We start from the raw sequence: 24,466 nt of genomic DNA, 5'->3' as shown, positions 1-24,466 counted from the left end.
AACTTCAACATATCTTAATCCATAAGCATTCATTGTCAAATGACAAATCAAATATAACAAATTTCGAAGAACAATAACCCAACAACAGATTCGAATGATTTTATCAAATAAATATGCTATGTTTTATATAAAATAAAATAAATAAAAATTTATCTTAGATGGAGTTGATTTGGGATAACCTAAAAATCGAAACAGGGCTATCGGGTTTGGGTTGGGATAGAGATTTTGAGAGCCCAATGGTATCTTTCGTAGAGAGAAACGGAGAGAGCTCGGGCTTTAGCTTGGGTGTTCCTTTGAAGAGAGAGAGGGAGAGAGCAAGAGAGGAGGGGGCTCAGGCAGGAGAGAGAGAGCATGAAAGGAGGGGGCTCGGGCGAGAGAGAGAGAGAGAGAGAGAGAGAGAGAGAGAGAGAGAGAGAGAGAGAGAGAGAGAGAGAGAGATGGAGATGGAGCTCGGGCTGTGAGGGAGAAGGCTTGAGAAAAGCTTTCGGTGAAGAAAAAAAAAGATAAAGTAACAGAGAGAAGGCATGGAGAAGGGCGTATGAACAGAAAATGGTATTTTGGACCTTTTTTTACTTTTTTTTGGATTGGGGGGTTTTTTGCGAAGATAACTAGTTGAAGGGAAAAAGATGAGAGAGAAAAGTTAGAAGGGTAAATTGCGTGAATAATGTATATTAGGAGGTTTTTATAAGTTTCCCTAAAACCAATATGGGTAACATGGCAGCGGCCATAAAAAAACAATTTTTTTCTATCAACCGCCTATCTTCAGTAGACGGAAGAAGTTTATATAAGGATGCAACCTTATAATGTAGAACTATGGATGCACCTCAAAAATCCATCGGAAAAGGTTGTTTTAGTGTTGAAAAACCCTTTGATTGATCATCTCGACATCGAGATGTATGACCACAAAAAATAAAAAGATTTTAAGTATAAAAAATAGTGTATTTTACAATATATTATCTACACAGTCCATTTTCAAGATTTTCATATGTTTATTGATTTAGTTGATTTTAACCATTTTTGAAATTTAAAATTTTATAATTTGATATAAAAATAGATTTTGAGATAATCTTAAGAACATTTTACATCAAAATTATATACCATAATAAAATTTGAAGGTGCACCTTACCTCTTCAGCTACGGATGCATTCGTATAGCTTTCTTCAACATTAAGAGTTGGAGGCGAGCTCCTCATGGTAATAGAGACGGAGTTTGCAGGAGCCATAGCTATGGGGAGAGGCATGTATTCAGGGGGTTTGTGTGTATGGGTGATAGGAAGCTGCTTCAGGAGGTGTGGGCTGTGCCCCCAATTAAACACTGTATAAAACAAACACAGATGTGGAATGATGCAAATTAGGATCCATTCCCAATTCCGGAAGTGAATCAGCCCAGCAACCCTTCGATCACATTGTTATAGCATTTGCCTGTTGGCTAACTCACATGGCTAGGGGGATTTTTTTTTTTTTAGGTTCATAATTTGGAAAAACATATTTGACTTGATAAAAGAACATATCAAAATAATTATTTTGAGTTCTTGAAGGCCAACTATCCATCATATGAGTGGCTTTTTTTTTTTTTTGGGTACGTCAATGGGGCAGAAGGCCCCTACCTTATTTTCATTGAATAAAAATAAAGCCGATACAAATCAGTGTTACAGCTTTATATAAGTCAACCAAATGAAATATGGCAGTCTAGAACGCCAAACTGTAACAGCAGCGAGAGATAACCCCTTCTTGGCAAGCGGCAACAGGCTTATGATGTAATATAAAGCCATTTGCTTACAAAATCTTCTGCTCCCTATAGCAACAACCACAGTTTTAAGAACCGGATCATTCAACTCAACCAGTAGCCAATTGAGGCTACTTGCCTTTGCCAGGGTCGTTTTGAATTGAAACACAAAAAGTAGCTTTACCGGTCAAAACTTGCAGGAACTAGATCGAAACTAGGAGTCTTTCAACCAGAATCAGTACCCCACCAGTTCTAAGTTGACTCAACCGACTCCAAGCGAGTTCACCGATTTTTAAAACGCTAGATCAAATGAGGTTGTGCTACAATGGAAACCCCTTTGCTCACAAGATCTTTTCTCTTTGAGATAATACATGAAGGACATTTTCGTTATGCCATGAATTATGAGATGATACATGAAGGACATTTTTGTCATGCCATGAGTTATGAAGGAGTATTGTAGGTAATGAGGCCTCATGATATTGCCCCCCATTACCACTTGCATCATTCTCATCACCATTTTTAACTGTTTAATGAGCATCGAGAATTCGAGGCCAAGCAACCATCATCACACTTCCCCCTATAAATGCCCTACTCGAAGTCCAACTCTTTTCATTTTATAGAGAGAGAAAGATAGAATTTTAGAGAGAGAAACGAGAGTTAGTGTATAACCCAAAATTGCCATCACAAAGAGAGAGAGAGATACGCTTTGAGGGAGAGAGAGAGAGGCCTGAGCACTCTCATTCAAATTTAGAGAGAGAGAGAGAGAGAGAGATTACTTGTTCACAATTTTTTTGTCCTTCTAGTCAGAGAGAGTGCATTCAGCTTTGGAGTGAGAGAGAATTTTGTCACCCAAGAGAGAGAGAGAGAGAGAGCCTCTGTCGCATTTCGAGTCACTAAGAGTGGCCCAGACACTCTCATTCCTCTTTGTCATCAGTTACAGAGAGAAAACTCTAGTGTTTTTAGAGAGAGAGTGTGTGGAGATGGACTCTTTGTTCACAAAATTTTCCATCTTCTTCTTCCTCTTCTCACTCCTCCCCCTGGCCATATCCCAAGATGACCCCATGCCCGAAAGATCGCACGGCTTAGCGAACGAGAGGCCCATGCAACTCTCTCCCCAAGCCGTTGGTTTCTTCAACCCTGAAAAACGAGCAACTCCGATTCAATCCGCTTCTCCGCCTCACTATCTCCCATCGAAGCCAAGAGCCACCGCTATCGAAGCGGATGGGCGCGTGCAGACTCGTCATGGGATTGGAGCGGCCGGTGTGGCCGGCATTGTATTCTCTTTTGTTTTTGCCGTTCTTTTGGCAATCGGAGCGTATTACGTGGTGGTCACGCGCCGAGCCAATACAAGCCGAGCCATTACGGTTACGCCTGATTTGGCCTAGGCCTTCATATTCTATTTTTCTTTATTTTTGGGATTTTTTTGTTTCTTATAAGACTTTTTATCTTTGCTACAAGAACATCAAAGTCTCTTTAAGCCGTCATGTGTAAAATCAGGCGGTTAGGGTACGTCATTTCTTGGTATAAAGTTTGGTAAAAATTTTTATCAAACTTTGAGCACTATCAATGACACAATCCTAATCACCCAATTTCACATCCGATAGCTTGAGATTGACCTTCTTGTACCCAAAGCAAACCATGTCATCCTATGCACATTTCTCTTTTTCCTCTTTTCGGATCAATTTGAGGTTATTTAGTTATATTTTTCCTTTTTATGTTTGGTGTCTCTATGGGGTGAGAGATTAGTTTTTTTTTCTTTTTTTAATGTGATGTTTACGGATTATTATAGGTAGTGGGAGAAGAATTATCTCAGTTTTCTGCTTTTTCGCTTGTAATATAATTGAACTATGCTTAATTTTTGTAAATTACATTATTGGTCTCTTTCTCATACCTTTTTAATGGATTGACATAGCCTTTGCTCCCTTCATGGGTTTTAAATGAGCTTTGTTGGTGTAAAATGTCAAAATTAAATGAATATTCACAACAGTAAATGTGGACCCATTGACAAAAAGTGTGACCCTATCTTGGTCCATACTGGACTACGCTGGACAAAAAGTGTTACCTAATCTTGGTCCATACTGGACTACGCTGGACCCATACATTATGCAAAGGAATTGACCGTTATAAGGCCCTTGCAGGGGATAAAGAAAATTATTATTAAAATAATTAAGTGATCACATCAACTAATTTACCAATGTGAGTGTTGTAAAATTCGGAGAAGTGGGGTGGATCATTCACCTCACAAATTTGTGTTGGATCAACGATTTGGATTGATCTGAATCAGTCCAAATTAGTGATATATAAAATATTGAAAAATAAATAAAATTAAATTGAAATTAAAATAGGAATTTATAGGGTGGGGATTATGGGGATTTAAAAAAAGGAAAAATTTTATATAGAGCCGAGGCTCTAAACAATCAAATTATAGCCCACCTCAAAATTTTCACTACAAGAGGTTGTTTTGATACTCAAATACCCTGAAATTAATCATCTTGACATCAAGATGCATGGACATGAGAAAAAATAAATAGATTTCAAGTTTTGAAAATAGTGCATCTTGTAATGCATCTTGTAATGCATTATTGGACCGTCAATTTTCAAGATTTTCAAGTTTTCATATATCCACTCAATCTATATTATTTTTTAAGCTTTAAATTTTGTAATTAAAAATAAAAACATATTTTAAGCCTATCACAAAGATTTTCGGTATTGAACCACATTTTTTGGACGTTATTTTGATTGTTTAGAGCCTTGGCTCTATACAAAGGGTGTGAATTGTATAGAGCCGAGGCTCTAAACAATCAAAATAAAACCTACCTTAAAAGAAATATTTGTAAGATTTTTATAAAAAATGAAAACAATATAAAGTGACGATCAATATAGTCACTTTGCAAATATTGCTTTTAGTGGAGTACCTCCTCCAACTATTTAGTAGAAGACTCCAAATGCACTTACTTTAGAATTGAAATCCCAAACAAAGTAGATCATTTGTACTCACTTAATTGCACCGTGCACCTTACTTTGACTTTCTAAGGTGGACACGTTATACAAAGTACATCCTTTTCTTGGAAGGATATAATTTGCCCTTTTAGAAGCCATTTCTCCTTTTAAACTCCATAAAATTACATTTTCCTCTTGTATACTCGAAACATCATGGGCCCGTAAAACACTTGGGGGTAAAAAATGTTTTCACCGGCATAAGTCATCATATCTTAGCATGGTTAGGGCTGGGCTGCTAGCCCTAGCCTGACCCAAGTCTCCATAGAGCTGCCTAGCGCTAATTGGGCTAAAAGAGGTCCGGGCCAAAGCCCTATCATGGGCGAGCCAGTTATGGCCCAGGTCTGACCTACCCATAACCTTGGGCCATTGTTGCTTGGTTGAGGCCCGACACTTAAGCTACATTTTGTGGCCATGCCCTAGTTTTTCAGGGCCGGCCTGATCCGGCCAGGCCGGGCCACCCAACCCAATGCCACCTGTTGCATGGTTAGCCAACTACCCGGCAACAATAAATCAAAGGGCAATAAAAATGAGTATTAATTTGGGTTTATTCCAAAATATAGAGTACAAATGAAAGCTCAAAAATTAGGGAATGGCAAAAGGATTTTGAGAAAAAAGATCACGATTATTTCTGTTTTGCCTTAAAAAAAAGGATTTAAAACAATGGGACATATATATATATATATTTTGGTGAATTTGAGGTTTAGTCAAAACAATAAACCATAAGTAAACTATTAAAGATTTCATCGAACCCCCTCATCTCTTATCTCTCTCTTTTATTGACTTTTAACCGTAAAAATTAGTCCCAACAAATCTTTTTATACTATTTCAACCCAAACAAATTTTTAAACATCTTTTTCTCTTTCCACCCATTAAAAAAAAAATTGGGTTGAAATGATATAAAAATATTTTTGAGGCTAATTTTTATGATTAAAAAATCAATAAAAGAGAGAGATAAGAGATGATGGGGTATGGTGAAAACTTTAGAGGTTTCTTCATGCCACTTGAAAGAAAAACAAAACGAGGGTCTACCATGAAATAATATGAGGAGTTATAGTTCTATACAAAATTTTCTCTTAATTTTTTATAATTAAATAAGGGAAAAGTTTATAAAAGGTTGACACCTTAAAATGTAAAATTAAGGTGCGCCTCTAAAATCATTTGAAAAAGGTTGTTTTGATGTTGGAAAAACATCTAATTGATCATCTCAACATCAAGTTATATCGATATAGAGAAAAAAAGAGATTTCAAGTATTACAATAATACCTCTTGCAACACTTTACCAGATTGTCATGCATTTATAGATATGTTTGATTATTTTTTTGTTTAAAATTTTATAATTAGAAATAACAATAGATTCGTGCACCATCCTAAAAATTTTCACACCAAAATTGCATCTCATGACAAAGTTTGGAAGTGCACTTTAATTTGATTGTTTGAGGTTGCAACCTTCTGTAAACCACACCTATAAATAAGAAATTAGTTTATAGAAGGTTGAGGCGTTAAACATTAAAAACAAGGCGCACCTCAAATATCCACTGGAAGAATTTTTTGAAATAATGTATCTTGTAATGCATTATCTAAGCCATTTATTCTTAAGATTTTTAAGTATTCATAGATCTACCTGACGTACACTATATTTTAATCCTTAAATTTTATAATTAGAGATGAAAATAAATCTTTAGACCATCATAAGGATTTTCGGCATTGAAAACGACATTTTTTTGGCACTATTTAACAGTGCCTTACTTTGATTGTTAGGGCCTTAGCATTATTCAAGCCACACCCGTTAAATAATCAAATGCTATATAGCATTATCAATACCATATCCCCATTAACAATTAAAATCCAGTAAAAAAACTAAACCGATTAAGGTTAAAATAGTGTACCAAATACCATGCAGGGAGGAGAGAGAGAGAGAGAGAGAAAGAGAGAGAGAGAGAGAGAGATTTTATTCAAGAGCCAAGAGAGATAGATGCTAGTGACCTAGAATTATTTGAAGGTAATTTTATTCTATGAAACTTTCAAATAGTTTTAGTTAAGGAAAAAGTTTATATAAAGTTGCAACTTTAAAATATAGAATTAAAGTACATCTAAAAAATCCATCATAAAAAGTTATTTTGATATTGGAAAACCTTTTAATTGATCATCTCGACATCGAGATGTATGAATATAAACAAAAAAAAAGAAATCGAGACCTAAAAATAGTATATCTTGCAATACATTATCTGGACCGTCCATTTTAGGAATCTACTTGATTTGAAGAAATTTTTAGAGTTTAAGATTTTATAATTAGAGATGGAAATAGGTTCTCAAGTTATCCCTATAACTTTTTATATCAAAATTATATTTATGATAAAATTTAGAGGTGTGTCTTAATTTGGTTATTTAATATTACAACCTCATACAAACCACACCCTTTGGTTAATGATGTAGTGCAGCAATATCTTTTTTTCTTGAAAACATTGTAGGTCTTTTTAGAACTTATCTTGGAAATCACGGCTTTCATAATATTATTTAAAAACTAGATACTAATTTTACTTTATTTTTTTAAAGAAAAACAAGTTATAAAGGGAATTTCACAAACTATAATTATCTGCCAGGGCAGAGGTTTGTGCCTCAATGCGAGAATAGAACTTTAGTCACCTTCAAGACCAATTAAAAAAAGGGAAAAAATTTTAAAAATTTATCAAAATACTCGTTCTATAATTATTAGACAATATAACCATTTCTAATTATTCTAACACGCGAAACGTGTGATTTTTTATGGGAATTTTGAAATTAAATCAAACTATGGTCATAATGCTAAATAATTTATCTTCATGGTATTTAAATAAATTTTAAAAAATATAAAATACAAATAAAACTTAGATATCTAGAGCTGAAAAAATGCTCTAAAACAATTTAAAAAATAAAAAATATAAATAAAACCTAAATCTAGAGTTTAAAAAATGCTTCAAAATAATTTCCCCTAAGTAGCTAATCTTGGCTGGATCGATATTATAAAGTTTTAAGAGCTGAAAAAGGGATCGGATAGGTGAGAGAGGAATACAGATGCGGGGAAGAACATCGAGGTTTCCCTCGACGGAGAGTTAGGGAATGTGTTTTTTTTTCTTGTGGTTTGGGTGGGGTTTGGGGTTGGGGTTGGGTTCGGTTCGGGTTCGGGTTCGGGTTCGGGTTCAGTTTGTTTGGGAGGTTTTACCGTACTTCCGAGGGAGTAAAATATTTTTTGGGTCCACTTTCGTCCCAATACAGTAACTTCACACCTTCGCTCTTTCTTAGAAGCCCTAATTTGTTTCCGAAGCCCTAATTTTACTGCATTTGATCAATTTTCATTTAAATCTCCCCATCAATGGAGATAAATCCAAAATTTGGTATTTTCAACCAATTTTTTCCTCTTGAATTACCCCATTTTCGGTACTTTCAGTTGATTTTTTTATAACGAGTTGCACAAGTTTCATTTGACTATTTGTATCAATGGCAGGAAATTCTAGATTCATTGTTTTGTACAAGTTTTGGCTCTAGAAAAACCTTTGCTTCTGTGTTCCCAGTCAATTTTTTAACAACCAGAAAAGCAAATTTCATTGCTCTGTAAAACAGGCTTGGAAAATTGTTATTCTCTTTAGCCATGCATCTATGGCCGTCTCTGAGGTTGAGAGACGCATTCAAGTTCGACTACTTGACGAAGATAGAATGGAAAATGAAGCGGATGAAGGAAGAGAAAGCTGATGAATCTCAGAGACAAAGGTTACTGGAGGATAAGCAAGGGGATGGTACTGATGCTAAAGATGTGGTTGATGAGGGAGAAGCCATGGGCTCTGATGATCATGGGATCCATGGGTTTTGTAAGGATTTTTTTCTGATTCTCTCTTGCTGCTATTGCTGCTTCTGTTGTGGAGGTAACCAAAATCTCTCTCTCTCTCTCTCTCTCTCTCTCTCTCTCTCTCTCTCTCTCTCCTGTATATGGTCCAATTTGTGAGTATGTTCACATTGAAACCATAGATTATTGAATTGAAACCAACATTGATGCATGTTCCTGTTGAAATTCTGGATACTTGGCTTTTCTATATTTTATTTATCTTTGCTCATTTGGTATATGCCCTTATTTAAATCCTAGAAAGTTGGGTTTTGAAGAATATAGATATTCTTTTCCTAAAGTTTTCTTGGATTTGGCTGCGCAACTGTTCTCTATATGCCCTAGATTAGATTATATGTATCCCACTGTTTTTTTTTTCGTTTGAATTTTTCAGTTAGTGTGTTTGCATGTTATTTGGTTTATGTTATAACGTATTACTGTTATTGTTTTTCTTCTCTGTTTTCATGCTTCAAAGGACATGGATTGGTGGTGTTCATGTTGAAAATTGTGGTTTCGAGTAGGTGCACACTGATATTTGAGCTTGGCATAATTTATTTCGGTTACCCAAGAATCATTCAAAGATCACAGCTCGAAAACAAAAAATAAAAAGAACAAAAAGAACCATTTAAAGGCCATATGGTTTGTAAATAAAAGAAAATCAATTGTTCTAGTTGCTTTTAGTTTTTTTTTTTTTGACAAGAAGAAATTTGGGTGCAAAAGATTTCAAGGAAAAAAGAAATTAGGGTGCAAAATGGTTTGTTGCGTCTCATTTTCAAGTTGCATATCTTGTTAATTGTTTTATATGGAGATCTACATTCAGATATTTTGTTTAGGCGCCAACATATGCAGTTTCTGCTTGATTGATTTGGTCCAGAAATGATGCCTTGGAAATCCAGTGACATATATCTTACCAGTTTATATTTGGAAATGGATTGATTTACTTTGCCTCGAATAATCATTCAACATAGCTACCATCACGCTCTGTTTCAAATGCATGGATGCGTGTGCCAATGTTTGACACTGATGCGAGTGTCCAAAATGCCAACTCCAGAATTGCGCTTTCAAACATTACAGGTCATGCATCATTTAGATAGGGTGGATATAGGATTTAGGTGACATTAAAGTATGTTTATATTTATATGTCAACAAGAGCTAACATTAAAGAGATGTTTAAGTTCTGATAGCGTTAGACACTGGTGTCATGTCCTTGGTGTGTTGACACGCACCAAAAAACATAGATACATGTGTCCGTGTTCCACAGCCATCAGAGTTCCTTCTGAATTTCCCTCAAATTCTGACTACTCTTCGATAACTTTTGCCTTTGTCCTGTGCTCTTATTGCAAGCTTCCATGTGCTTCCCCCACTCCTTTCATCAAAGTTTTGAGTTAAAACATGTCATGCTTTTCACATTATTCTCATGTATCGATATGTTGCTTTTCTATTATTTTCCTCTGTAATTCCTAGTATTACTAGTTCTCTAAATACTTAATGTTCTTAAGCCATGTCTTGAACCTTTTGTTCTTTGAGTAATTATTGGACTTGATGCATCCAGATCAGAAAGGATTATCGATATTACTTGAAACTCTGAAGTTTGGAACACTAGGCCCAAGTAAGTGCCAATAATTGAGAGGTCTTTTCTCTGAGAATCAGGAGATGAGACTTCATTGTTGAGGCACTAATTGCCACTACCAGGTTTATTTTAGTGTAAGCCTTAATCTTATGTATGAATTGACAAATTAGGCAGAGGATAGAATGATATTCAGTTTATGATTGAAATCCTCTGAAACACTCGAGTTTTTAAATGACTTCAGTGGCATCCATTAATTGGACTTTTGACCAATAACAGTGGGGTTATTTCTCTGAGGTTTTCTAACATATGAAACTAATTCAGAAGTTTTGTTAGAGGGACATGGTTTCTTAGTCAGTTGGCAATAGGGAGAGTTGATCTTAGTGTCTGTTGAAATCATCATTACCATCATCATCGGAGCCTTTTCTCAACTATTTGGGGTCAACTACATGAATCCTGGTTCGCCATTAGTGTCTGTTGAAATATGTATCTTTTTATTTTTTATTGTTATTTGTTGAGGAAATTTTTCAATGCAATGTGTTAATCTCTACATTGCCACTAAACCACTCTTTTACATGGTCATTCATCATCTCACATTCTGTTGAGAAAGAAATTTTTAAGAGAAAAAGGTCTTTCACCTTCTTCAATTCTTATTCATGAAAATTGATTCAACATAATCTGCCATAAGGCTTAGGGCTAATCTAATTCGAAATTTGGAAACCTTTTGGCTTATTTATAATGTACCTTTAATTTTTGAGGGACGCAGACGTCGCTGCTTGTTGCTTTCTTGCTTTCCTGCTGGTTTTCTATTTTCCCTTTTTCCATGCGTTTGATCCTCTCTGGTTTATGGCCCTCTATCTTACACATGCAGCTCCTTTGTTTTCTGGGTTTCAAATTTATGTGTTGCACTTTTACATATTTCTTCTCTGGATGTTATCCTGAAGGTAGCCGACCCCAATTAGTTTGGAAAAGGCTTTGACGATGATGAATGTTACCTTGAAGGCTTTCTGATTTTTTGCCTTTTATCACAGGCTGAAAATTGTAATTTTTCGTTTAGTTTGTTATGATTTTATTTGCAACTGTTTTACCCATTACCTGTAATCCTAATCCTAATAGCCATCCCAAAAGAAGGAAAATATGAGAAAACTTACCCCCAATAAAGCCATCCATTTGGGAACAGGAGAATGACACCACATTTTATGTTGCAGCATGTGAAGAAGAGAACGACAGATGATGCTTCGCAAACTGTGCTTATGGAATAACACTGCTATCACCAGAACTGAGATTACTGTTAAGGTTTGAGAGCCTTCAGTCACTGTACATAGTTGGTGCGATGCTCATTCTGTGTAAACAACACAATATGGTATTTCACTCTAATGCTTATTTGATTTCTTCATTCTCCTAGTAGTAATTTTTTCTTTTTCTTTTTTCCTTTTAGAGTTCCTATGTGAAAAAGATGTGTTATGTTACTAATCCTCCAGTATGAGTATGTTATTCTATAAAGAGACAACTTTAGTAATTTTAACAATTCACACCCTTCTAAATGTAACCTATAGGATTTTAGAGGGAGATTGTCTACAAAGAGTCCATTTATCTTTATTACAAGGAGGTCACAACTATTCTCACTTATAGGATTATCTTAAAATCTATTTTCATATCTAATTAGAAAAATTTAAGCTCCAAAAATAGGTAAAATCAAGGAGATCTATAAACATATGAAAATCTTGAAAATGGACGGCCTAGATAATGTGTTGTAATATGTACTATTTTGGAGACTCAAAAACTTTTTTTTTTTTATATTCATACATCTCGATGTCGAGCTGATCAAATAGAGGGTTTTTCAACATTGAAACAACCTTTCCAATTTGTACTTCTACATTTAAGGTTAGCCTCAAAAAACAAAAAAAGAGGACAAAAATGTAAAATGTGAGATACAAGATACATTTTTTAGAAGGTGTGGTTTATATAGAGCCTACCTTCAAATAGTATCTTGTAAAATGTGAAATACAAGATACAAGATACATTTTTTTTCAAATTAGAGCCTACCTTCAAATAGTATCAAGAAATGTGGTTTCAATATTGGAAATCTTTGTGATAGCCTTAAAATATATTTTCATCTTGATTTATAAAGTTTAAAGATTCAAAAATAGTGTAGATCGACAAATCTATGAAAACTTGAAATTTTGAAAATTGACGGTCCAAAAATGCATTACAAAATAATACACTATTTTCAAAACTTAAAATCTATTTTTTTGTTTTTTTGATATCCATGTATCTTGATATCGAGATGATCAATTTGAGGATATTTGGGCATCAAAACAACCACTTTTAGTGAAAGTTTTTAGGTAGGCTCAAATTTGATTGTTTAGAGCCTCGGCTCTATGTAAACTTTCCCCTTTTTTAAAAAACTACACATTATAAAGGATATTAAGTGTAAAATTCAGAAGTGAGACCTGTATGCATTCCTAAATGCAGAATTGGTTGCATGCATCTGAGATAAACGTTAAACGATGGAGCCCCAAGTTGGCAAATATGAAAAATTTTATTTTTCAGCAGTAATGGTTCATATGGAAGAATTTTTATTGTTTAGGGAAAAGGATAATATGGTAATAGCAGGATTCAGTTCAGGTAACTACAACATCACCTGAAACATTATAATTTTCAGCAGTAATAGCTCTTGGATATTGATTGAGGATTTAAAATTTTGCATAACCTTCCTTGTGATGTCCGATCCTGCAAAGCAAAAAACAGTTTAGAAATTGTAGTAAGTGCTCCATCTCGACTCTTCTCGAAATGTTTACTCTAAACTGTTTCCAAATCTTAATTAGACCCTTCATCTGAACATTTGGTTTGCTGTCAGCGGTTATATTCGTGATGCCACCAACCATGATATCATAAAAATGGAACAAATAGCATAGAGAAAAAGAAAAGTTTTATTTTTTTATTTTTTGTTCTAGTCTGACTGCATCTTTGGTAACAAGGAGGTTACAGAAAAAATTTGCCTCTATGCTATTTATTTATCTAAGAATCTTAAATGGTTTTATATATTTATCTAAGAATTTTATTATCTAAGAATCTTACATGGTTTTATCTAAGAATCTTAAATGGTTTTATTTATTTATCAAAGAGAAAAAAAAAAGTTTATTTCGTTATCTAAGACTCTTAAATGGTTGAAACTGATAACATCACTATTTTAAGAAAAAAAAAATAGATGCTCAAATTGGCCTTAAAGTGGGATGAAATCTTTGGCTTCATTTTCTTGGTCACTTAAATTACAATTTATAAATGGTATAAATGCATACTTTGTTTCTAAAAAAACAAAATCCTTATGATTTGAGAGATGTGATTCACAACTTTCACAAAATAATTTTATAGTTTGAGAGAAAGGGAGTGTATTGACCAATGTAATTACCATGTACGTATATTTTCCCTTATATCAACATAGTTGACCTCGTTAAAACCCCTAGCTAATTTACCAAAAAAAGGAAAAAAAGAGGGCGATGTTCACTCTCATTATAGGAAAAAGTATATACAAGGTATCAACCTTATACTACAGAAGTGAACTAAGGTGTACCTCAAAAGCCTACAGAAAAAGGCGGTTTGTCACTGGAAAATTGTCCAATTGATCATTTTGGACCTCAATATATGTGGATATAAAAGAAAAAATGAATTTCAAGTCTTAAAAATAGTGCATCTTGTAACACATTATTTAGATTGTTTGTTTTCAAGATTTTTGAGTGTTCATAGATACGTTAGATTTGTATCATTTTTGGAGCTTTCAATTTCATTATAGGGGTGAAAAATCAACTTTTAGGCCATGATAGAGTTTAGGAAAGATACATCTTTTAATGAAATTTTGAGGTGCGTTTTAATGTGATTGTTTAACGTTAACACATTCTAGAAAAGTGTAATTTGGAGCAGCAATCGTTGGGTCTGGATTCTATAGGGACTGACCCAATTCCTTAAACAAACCGGCGATTAGTTTGTTTTATATGTACTCACCAGATTCCGTTAGCAAACTTGACTAGTATGTCAGAGGCCGAGCAATATGGATTGGCTTAATTGTCAAGGTTCTACTTATTTTATTTTTTATTTTTATTTTTATTTAAAAGTATATTTAAATTTTTTCGAGATTGATTTCTGGATTTCCAATTAGGTGGGATCAACAATATGAATCTGGTCAGTCAGTGACCGAGCCAGGTTTTTAGGACACTTTAGTGACTCCCAAAACATTAACTTTCAAGAACTCAAACCACGTGGTTTTGTAATGCTATTGGCTACTCATTGCCACGTAGGACTCCAAGACGAATTTTCCCATTCGAAAAATCCGCGAATATAATTGATCAAAAATGAAATTTTTGACTACTACAACAAAATAAAAATAAAAGAAAATAGTTTGATGGGGCTGCAGCCCTAGCAAAATAAGTAAATCCTCACCTCATAACTCATTGAAAATTGTTTTAAAAATAAGGGTTGACATATCCATATTATTTTTTAGTTTCAAATTTTATTATCGGTATTGAAAATTGATTTTAAAATTGATTTTAAAGCCATCATAGATATTTTAGTCGCTAAAAGCACTTTTCAAGAGAAGGATTTAAAGTGATTATTTTGTTTTCATAAAGCCTAGGTCTTATAGAAACTTCATCCATAAATAAATTAAAAAAGACTCGACAACTAAATACAAAAGGTTTAATTACTAGCCTCTATGGAAGAGGGTTGGACATGGAATTTTTCTATATCTATGAGAAGATTAGAGACGATATTTGGCTATCAAATAAGTACCTGTTAACTATTATTTTTAATGTAAAAACTATCGAAACCATCTAAAGTTGTCAATAAAGTGGTTCAATAAACAGATTTCCCAACATTGTTGTGACAATATGAAGACCCTTTCACTTAAGTACGTCAATGATTGTTTTCAAAAGATTCACTGTTGTTTTGGATTTTTAATTTAGAACAAGCGAAGGCATTATGTAACGGTTGTTTTCAAAATCTTCACAGTTGTTTTGGATTTTTAACTTAGAACAAGCGAAGGCATTATGTAACGGTTGTTTTCAAAATCTTCACTGTTGTTTTGGATTTTTAACTTAGAACAAGCCAAGGCATTATGTAACGGACGTGGTTTGTATAGAACTGAGGCTTTAAACAATCAAAATAAAGCATACCTTTAAATAGTGTCAAGAAACGTGGTTTCATTATTGGACATTTAGTTCATCTTTAACTCTAATATTGAAAGCTTCAAAAATAGTGTAGATCGAACATATCTATGAAAACTTGAAAATCTTGAAATTTGACGGTCTAAGTATAAAAGGTAAATGGTCTCATTGTATATACTCTTTTCTTTTAATTTTCAAATAAAAAACAAATTTTAAAATCTTTTTGTGCTTATAAAATATCTGAAGTCAATATTTTTTTATCATTTGGCTCAGGTAACTTAAGTCGATCCAAATGATAAAACTATTGTTGCCTTTTGGAAGTTTTAAATCCAAAACATAAGTTTTTTTAGTGATTAAAAGGGTAGGCTAATTTAAGGGCTTGTTAGAACTCAGAACACAATCTAGAGTCGTCCGATCTAAATCAAGCTTTTCCAAATCAAATTGGGGAATTTTCAATAAATAAAGAAAATATCAAACTGGGGCAATTCCCGGCATTTTTCGAGAACAACATGGCTCACGATCCCAAGCTGCCAAACAATCTTTTAATCATTAGTTAAATCTCTTAGTTTGGGTTTAGAATCCGGCATAGGCATGTATAAAAATTCCCTTATTTATTCTGGATTTTAGACCCATAGTAGGGGCATTTCTCACAAAATAATTGAGGTTTTGCTTAACTTTTAAAGTTTTTTTTTTTTTCCTAAAAAAACACTTATTAAAACAACATTATTTTTTAAAACAAATTATTTTGATAGGACTGCAGCCTTTTTGTTTTGATCATTTTATTGATATTACTTTTGGCAGTTCATTTAAACTTATTATATCCATAATAATATACGAAATATCAAAATTTTGGGATATAACCTTTATAACCTATCGACTAACCGTAAAAATGAAAATTTCTAAATGGCTCTCTCCATACACTTGAAGAAATATCGTCTATATTGTCTCAAAATTGAATAAAGACTATCTAAAAAACTTCAAATTCAAATTTTCTCTTTTCAAAATAATCATCTATTTATTCTTCACTGCTAAAGTCTCATATTCTAAAAGGGATGTGATTTATACCAGGCCGAGGCCTCAAATAATCAAAGTAAGGTGCACATTTAAATAGTGTGGGAATGTTTTTCAATATTGAAAATCTTTGTGATGACTTGAAACTTTATTTTCTTTATTTATTATAAAATTCAAAACTTCAAAAATAATATAAATTGAGCAAATCTATAAACAATTGAAAAATCTTAAAAATTGGCTATTCAAAAATACATTTCAAGGTAAACTATATCTAAGACTTGAAATCCATTTTTTTCTCATGTCCATACATCTTAAAGTGGACATCTTACGGTCGAGATGATTGTTTTGAAGATTTTTAAGTACTGAAAGGACCTCTTCTAGTGGATTTTTGAGGTGCCCCTTAATTTAATTGTTGAGGGCCTCGCCCTTATATAAAAATATTCCTTCTAAAAATTATCCTACGTAGGTTTTCTTCCCGAGGGAGCAGATGGACAGTATATGCTGCCACGGAACATAGTATGACGACTGAACGCTGAAAATCTTCAATTGAGAGAGAGAGAGAGAGGCAGGAGATGGGAGTTTCTACTCTAGAGAGAGATTTTTCACTCTCAAATTAAGCGATCGAGCTTTCTTCTCGTCTTGCAGAGTTCTACAAGACGGCAACACATTCAAAAAGTATGTCTACTTCTCATATATTTTTGCATAATCTTGTATTTGTTTGTGCATATTTATCTTTCATTTTTTTTCTCTAGATCTCCTCTATTTTTTATTTTGGCAATTTTCTCTTTTTGATATGTTATTTTTGCGAATTTTTTGTTATTCTTTGGAACACATCCTTCTTCTTTGTTCATTCTTGCAATTTGTTGGATAGGCATGCTTCTTTTTCATGTATTCATGTTGATTTCATTTTTCCTTTCTTTTTTTGTCTTTCTTTTTTCAAAATTATTGCGTATTTATAGTTGGTTTCTTCGATCGCTCTTTTTTGGTTTCCTCAGTTCTTTTATTCACTGTTTCTAAAAAAAACTGGGTATTTTCCTTCTCTTTCTGCTCACCCCATGATTTCTTTTGTCTTTTTTTGTTATTTTTTGGTTCTAATTTCCTGTTAAATATTTGAAACGTCTATTTTTTCCTATATCTCCTTTTGGGCTACTTTCTTCTAAAGAACTATTATTTTTATATAACTATAATATTAAATTCCCTTTCTGGTTTATTTTCCTGGTAATTCTTTGAAGATTTGCTTAATTCTTCGTCTTTTTCCTATTTACTCTGTTCCTAAATCTTGTTAAATTATGCTTCCCTTTCATATCCCTGTTGTGTTCCTTTAGGATTTAACTTTTCCAAAATTTTGGAAAATTGAATCTTGTCAGATATATTTATTTCTTGATATTTGTTTTGACCTGTTTGATCCAATATTTCCATCAAAGAGTGATTTCTTCTTTTATATATTGGTTGAATGTCCAATTGGATTAATATCTTGTAAAATCTTATGAAAACTAGGTCCATGCCTCCTTGTTCTACATTTTGGTGTGTATCTCCTTTTGTCTCTCTTATAAAACCTGTCTATTTTCCTTTTCTCTCTTATAAAACGTGTCTACAGCAAACATATGGGAACCCGCTGATTCTGACTGTTTGCAAGATTTTATTAATTTTATGTTTCGACTGGCCGAGGCTACAGTAGACTCAGCTGAGTCTCTCGGACTTGACTCACGCTTGGGACCCTAGCAGGTCCGGACCAAGTCCTTGTTTCTCAATAAAAATAGGGTTTTGTTGGGTTACACCACTTGTGGTGTAGACTATTAAAATGCTCAATATTTTTAGACATTTAAATACCCTTATCCTATAGTATAGTAACTTTTTGTTTAAAGGTATTTTAAGTAATTAGTCAAAAATAAACTAGAAATTCCTAACATAAACAAAAGAATTTTTTAACGGGACAATGACATCACCGATATGGTATGTGACATCACCCACAAGATGTATTAATTGTTTTTAACTATTAATAGAATGTGATTATTTTCTTATAAAAATATCTATTCTACCCTTCTAAAAGACCAAAAATGCGTACTTGAAAAATTTTGTATTACAATTCAAAGGTATTTTAGTGTCAATATTTTTAGTGTCCAAAAATATTGAGCACTTTAAAAGTCTACACCACAGGTATAGCTTAACAAAACCCATAAAAATTTGTTGATTTCTCTATAAATCTTTGAACTCTATCTGTATATCTCATTCAATGTGTGTTTAAACAAGTATTCGAAGCTCATTACAGTAGTTAAATATTCTGAGTATCTCGTTTTGCTTCACAAACATCATCTGCAACTTAACATATGTCATAACACTGATGATAAGCGGTCTTAAAACTTTTCCAAGAAAGATCGAGAATTGCGCTAGTGGTCCTCCTTGTTATTGATTGTGTTCTATTTCTAGTATGACGAATTAGTTTGATGTATCATATGCAATGTTTCAAAAGCGCTAGGCGGGTCCGAAGCAGCTTGGGGACTCCAGGCCGCCCAAAACCTGGGCAACCCAGTTGAATAAAAAAAAAATATCTATACAAAGTATACTTAAAATTTACTCTTGGTGCCAAGGGAAAATTGAAATACTTGAACCAAGGACATGTTAATGAATCTATTCAAAGTATACTACACACACTCCATAAGTTGATAAGTATAACCGTAAGTCGGTATGGATACTTAAAATTTACCAACCAACCAAATTACCAAACCAAAGTTACCAAATAGTACCAAACTAGTGGAACTACAAATCTACTATCCACAAAACACATTACAATAGTACACCACCGAGGAAGAAAACAAAAATAAAAGTAATACAAATACAAATACTTGAAGACTCAAAAGAATCTTCAATTGACAATAGTTCAATCAAAGCTCAAAGTTTAATAATTACTGAGCATTCATCATCAGAAAAATGAGGGTCAACTGCATTGACATCATATTCATCGGAGTCGTAACCCTCCTCAATATATTCGTCATCTTCCTTCGTTTCTTTTGAATCTGCCTCTTCTTCCTCCTCTACCCTCGTTCTTTGTGCAAAAGATTTAGTGGCCCTAGGAGGGTCAGTTGATGTCCCTGAAGCATCCATAACCATATCCCATGTCAATCATTAATGGCCATCGACCTCATCATCATCAACTAACCACTTCATAATGTTGTCCATATTTTTTGATCTGATGGGATCTCACTTATCTCTCTTAGCAAACCTATCCTTTAATAATCGATTATACTTAACATCATTGAGCTTCTTTGATTCAAACATGTTCCTTCTCTTTGTATGTATCTAACAAAATCAAATGAAACTAATTAAAATCTATAGTTAATGTATTATTAATACAATTATATAAATTACCCTTATAGCCTTACCCCATCAAAAATACTTCAATTGCGCTCACAACCAGATGAGGAAGTCGTTAGGTTTAAGATCCGAATTGTCAACTTTTGTAAATTTAGAGAACTACACCCATGTTGGGTCTACCAATGGGCTGCAAAGATATATAATAAAATCATAAATAAATAATAGAATTATAAAAATGAAACTTGATTACTTGACCTTGATGAACTTAAGAATATTATTACTATAGTACCTAGATCAATTTTGGCCATTTGCTTCATCGTCATTGGACTCCCAAAAGACTGAGCACTTGTAATTTATCAGCTCATTAGCGCATATAATATCCTGCCTATCAGAATCAGGGACTAGCACCTGTACACACTTATTAAATCCAGTCATTTGTGTGTATATCCTTGTCAACATAAAAAAAAAAGCTGGGTTCAAATAATAACCAGCTGCATGCAATAGCCGATGTAGCTGTCTATCTCACTTCTCTATAGCCTCGTATATATAGCCCATAGAATGCTTGTCACTATCAACCATGCGAATGACTTTGACAAGAGGAAAAAATACCTTAAGAGCGTCATTCATCCCTCGTCAAAAAGTCTTAGAAAGGACAACATCTCTCACCTTCTTCCCAACTTGATCCTTGGACCGCTTGCATCCTCTCTAGTCATCCGAGGTAAACATCTACCTCAACTACACTCTCCTCGAATGTATGCTATCTAGGCATAAGTATCAAGTCGCAAATCTCATGATCATGCCTCACAATCTCTTTCTTCTCTATAAATCTATGCATCATGCCGAGGGTGAGATGATGGCCATAAATAAAATTTGTAACTGACTTTGCCTTCTTCACTGTACCTGATATCTCGGTTAAACCGCCAAGAGCCTCAAGCATGAGGTCTATACAATGTGTTGCACATGGTGTCCAAAAGATTCTAGGATAAGCTATGCGCAACAAATTAGTTGCGGCAACATTGTCTATGACAACCTATACAACAAGATGCTCCCCAACCTCCTAGATTCCTTTCTCTATAACTTAGAATATATAATGGGCATCATGGATATGATCAAAAACATCAATAGACCTAAAAAAAAACAGTCTTTAAAGAACAATTCACAAGCAAATTCATGACTTCTTCTCTTACTATCACTCCAAGCATCAATCATAATAGAAACCTCATTCTGAGCCCATGCATCCTTCTAAACTTCTGCAGCTTCTTTCGTGACACTTACCACCTTTTTCAAAAGTGGCTCTGAAAGCTCATATAGGGTTGGGGGTTTCATCCCAGGCCCAAATTGGTCAATTGCTTCTAACGCGACATAAAAGCTACTTAAGCAAGCAATATTGAAAGGAATGCTCGCCTCATAAAACCATGTAGCAAGATAATAAGCAACTCTATCTCTCTCTTCATTCTTTATTCTATTTTCAATGGTGGTTTGCTTCCTTATTTTTTCTCCTACAACTTCAGGGTCAGGCCGAGGCAAAAAACTATCTATAAGGTCTCTAACCGGAGGCTTCTTACTCCCAGAATAAAAAACAATTACAACTCCCTTTCCCTTTCTCTAATAATGGATTGTTTCTACTTCTTGACATCCCTCCCCAATCCCATCCTCATCATCGTCATTTATTCGAACCCCAAACCTAATAACTGCTATGGAGGCAAATCTTCATTGCTTTTCATTTGTACCATTATAAAAAAATTGGTTATTTCCTCTTTAACAGCATCAGTAGTCTTTTTACATGGAGCAACATCCCCCTTGATATCGATAAGATGTTTCTTGAATCGGTTTGTGCCCCCTTTTGTATCATTCTCACAAAAATTGCATCTTATGCAATTTCTATCATATGAATCTAGGTTGTAGCCATATTTCCAACCGGGATCACCACTCCTATTAGATCCCGAAGAAGATATCTCAAAATAATGCAATTTATACAAGTAAAGTAATAAAAAACATCACTTACTTTGAGTTTGATTGCTCAATCTCCAAACTTTCACCTCAAAGATGCTTCTAAGGGCTCGAAATTTTCTAAAAAAACCCAATAGATTTATAAAACATCAAAAATTAAATCTAATATCAATGGGTGAAATTTTGTTTAATTTCTTATAACTTTGAGAAACCTTTCGATCCTTATAAATTACTAAAAAACTAGCTTTTTTGGGATTTCTCTCTCTAAAATGGGCTCCAATAAGTTTTAGGTTTCAAATGAACCTTAAACCACCATTTGGGCCCTTTAGTATGAAAAACATGGACCAAAAATGTCCCACCGAGGTGAATTTTTGCCCCCGGCGGGGCGCAGGACCTGGGTGGCCGCCCAGGTCTGGGCCTTGGGCGCCTAGACAGGCGCCTAGGAATTAGCACTTCAAAAGGACACCTAGGCCTATGAGATGCACCCAGACCCCAAATTCCGCCTAGGCGGCCGTCCAGGCACTGGGCGGTCCACTTTTTTAATCATTGATCATGTGGGAAGTCTAAAAATTTTGATCATAGACATGAGGATCACCCATCAATTGTTGAATGTCAATTCTTGAATTTAGTAGAGAATTGTGCAGAGTAAATTAGAACTCAAATGCATAGGTTTCTTACCTTGTCCATGTTGACCCATTATGGATTGTCGAGAATTCAACGCGTGAATAAATTTTTGCCTCTAAAATCTGCCTTCGTTTATAGTTGTTGGCAGGCCGAGAAAAAAGCACATCTATTGAAGTCATTAAAACAGTTTAGATCGTGTTCATCTTCATGTTCACTTCTTTCCATGTCTAATACGCATGTTGAATTTGGGAACTTTGTTTGGATGGTTTGTAATAAGCTATCGTCAAGATTCAGGGCTTTTTAGTTAGGAATTACATAAACCCATCAATGGTTGGGTGTTTAAGGCGAACTTTCTCACAGCCATGATTTCATGATGGGCATTTAGTTCAAAAGTTACTTGTTGCAGAAATCGACAACAATTGGGCCCATAGCTTCCCGTACATGATGTCATGATGAGTATAAGTCCCAAGTTGCAAATCTTGTGACCCCAGGCCTCACAATTTCTTTTTTCTTTGTAAAGTTACGCATCATGCTGAGGATGCGATGGTGACTATAAATGAAAATTTGTAACTAACTTGACCTTCTTCATTGCACTTGATATCTCGGTTAAACTGCCAAGAGCCTCAAGCATGATGTCTATATAATGTGCTGCACATGGTGTCCAAAAAATTCTAAGATAAGCTATACGCAACAAATTAGCTGCAGCAATATTAGGAGCAGCATTGTCTATGACAACCTGTACAACAAGATGCTCACCAACCTCCTTGATACCCTTATCTATAACTTGAAATATGTAATGGGCATTATGGATATAATCAGAAGCATCAATAAAGCTCAAAAAAATAATCCCTAAAGGACAATTCACAAACAAATTCATATGACTTCTCTTCTTATCACTCCAGGCATCATCATAATAGAAACCCCATACTGAGCCCATGCATCCTTCCTAACTTCTACAACTTCCTTCGTGACACTCACCGCCTTTTTTTAAAAAAAGGCTCTGAAAGCTCATATGGGGTTGAGGGTTTCATCCTAAGGTCAAATTGGCCAATTGCCTCTATCGCGACATAGAAGCTACTTAAACGAGCGGTATTGAAAGGAATGTCCGCCTCATAAAACTGTATAGCAAGATAATAACAAGTTCTATCTCTCTCTATCTCTTCCTTCTTGATTCTATTTTCAATGGTGGTTTCCTGCTTTGTTTTTTCTTCTGCAACCTCAAGGTCAGGCAGAGGTAAAAAATTATCTATAGAGCCTCTAACCCGATGCTTCTTAGTCCCAGAACCAGAACCAGAACCAATTACAACTCCCTTTCCCTTTCCCCTAATAATGGATTGTTCAACCTCTTGATATCCCTCCCTAATCCTATCCTCATCACTATCATCATCATCATAATTGATCTGAACCCCAGACCTAATCTCTGCTATAAATGCAAATCTCTTATCTTTTCTTATTTTTACCATACTCAAAAAATTGTTTATTTCCTTTTTAATAGCATCAGGAGTATTTTTATATTGGGCAACACCCCCCTGATATCCACACGATGTTTCTTGAACCTTTTTTTGGCCCCTTTTGTATCATTATCACAACACTTGCATCTTATATAATTTTTATCATTAAGATCTGGGTTATAGCATATTTCCAACCGGGATCACTACTTCTATTAGATCCCGAAAAAGACATCTCAAAAATAATACAATTTACTAAAGCAATAAAAAAATCACTTATTTGGAGTTTGATTGCTCAATCTTCAAACTTCCACCTCAAAGATGCTTCTAAAGACTCAAAATCTTCTAAAAAACCTCCTAGAGGCAGTGCAGCTGCTGCAGCGAGCTTGCGTAGGAGGAGGACCACCAGTAGCGGGGGTAGAGCAGCATTAGCTGGCGGCAATATCATGCTCCAATTCTTCACAGATGATGCTCCAGACCTCAAGATCTCTCCCACTGTGGTCCTGGTCATGAGCATTGGTTTCATTGCCTTTGTTGCTGTCCTTCATGTCGTTGGGAAGTTCTACTTTGTTCCAAGAGATTTGGAGAGGTCTCACCAATAAAATTAGCAGTTAAAAAGGCACAATGGATAATGGTGGTGGAATGCTTGTTTGAGATGGGATGATATGAATTTTGACCATCTTTGTTCTTGAGCTTCATTTCTCAGTTAGAACATGGATGTGAGGCTCCCTAAAGGGAGCCATTTTGAACACTTAATGAATGGAGAGCAATGATACTGAGAAATTAATGGATTATTAATCGTGTGTTTTATCGATCC

At 34.4% G+C, this 24,466-nt stretch overlaps 1 protein-coding gene across 1 annotated transcript; it reads left to right on the top strand.

Annotated features, from left to right (window-relative positions):
- Positions 1–8,350: 8,350 nt before the first annotated feature.
- On the top strand, positions 8,351–24,466 carry LOC105420828 (uncharacterized). Its single transcript, XM_088872687.1, has 3 exons — positions 8,351–8,621; positions 16,867–16,990; positions 24,011–24,466. Exons 1-3 carry the CDS (start codon positions 8,351–8,353, stop codon positions 24,249–24,251), a joined length of 636 nt encoding a protein of 211 aa, XP_088728813.1. The 3' UTR covers positions 24,252–24,466.

Source organism: Amborella trichopoda, chromosome 7 (assembly GCF_054954075.1).
Source record: "Amborella trichopoda isolate Santa Cruz 75 chromosome 7, AtrichopodaSantaCruz75HAP2 v2.0, whole genome shotgun sequence".
NCBI lineage: Eukaryota > Viridiplantae > Streptophyta > Magnoliopsida > Amborellales > Amborellaceae > Amborella > Amborella trichopoda.
This window is presented reverse-complemented; position numbering and strand designations above follow the sequence as displayed.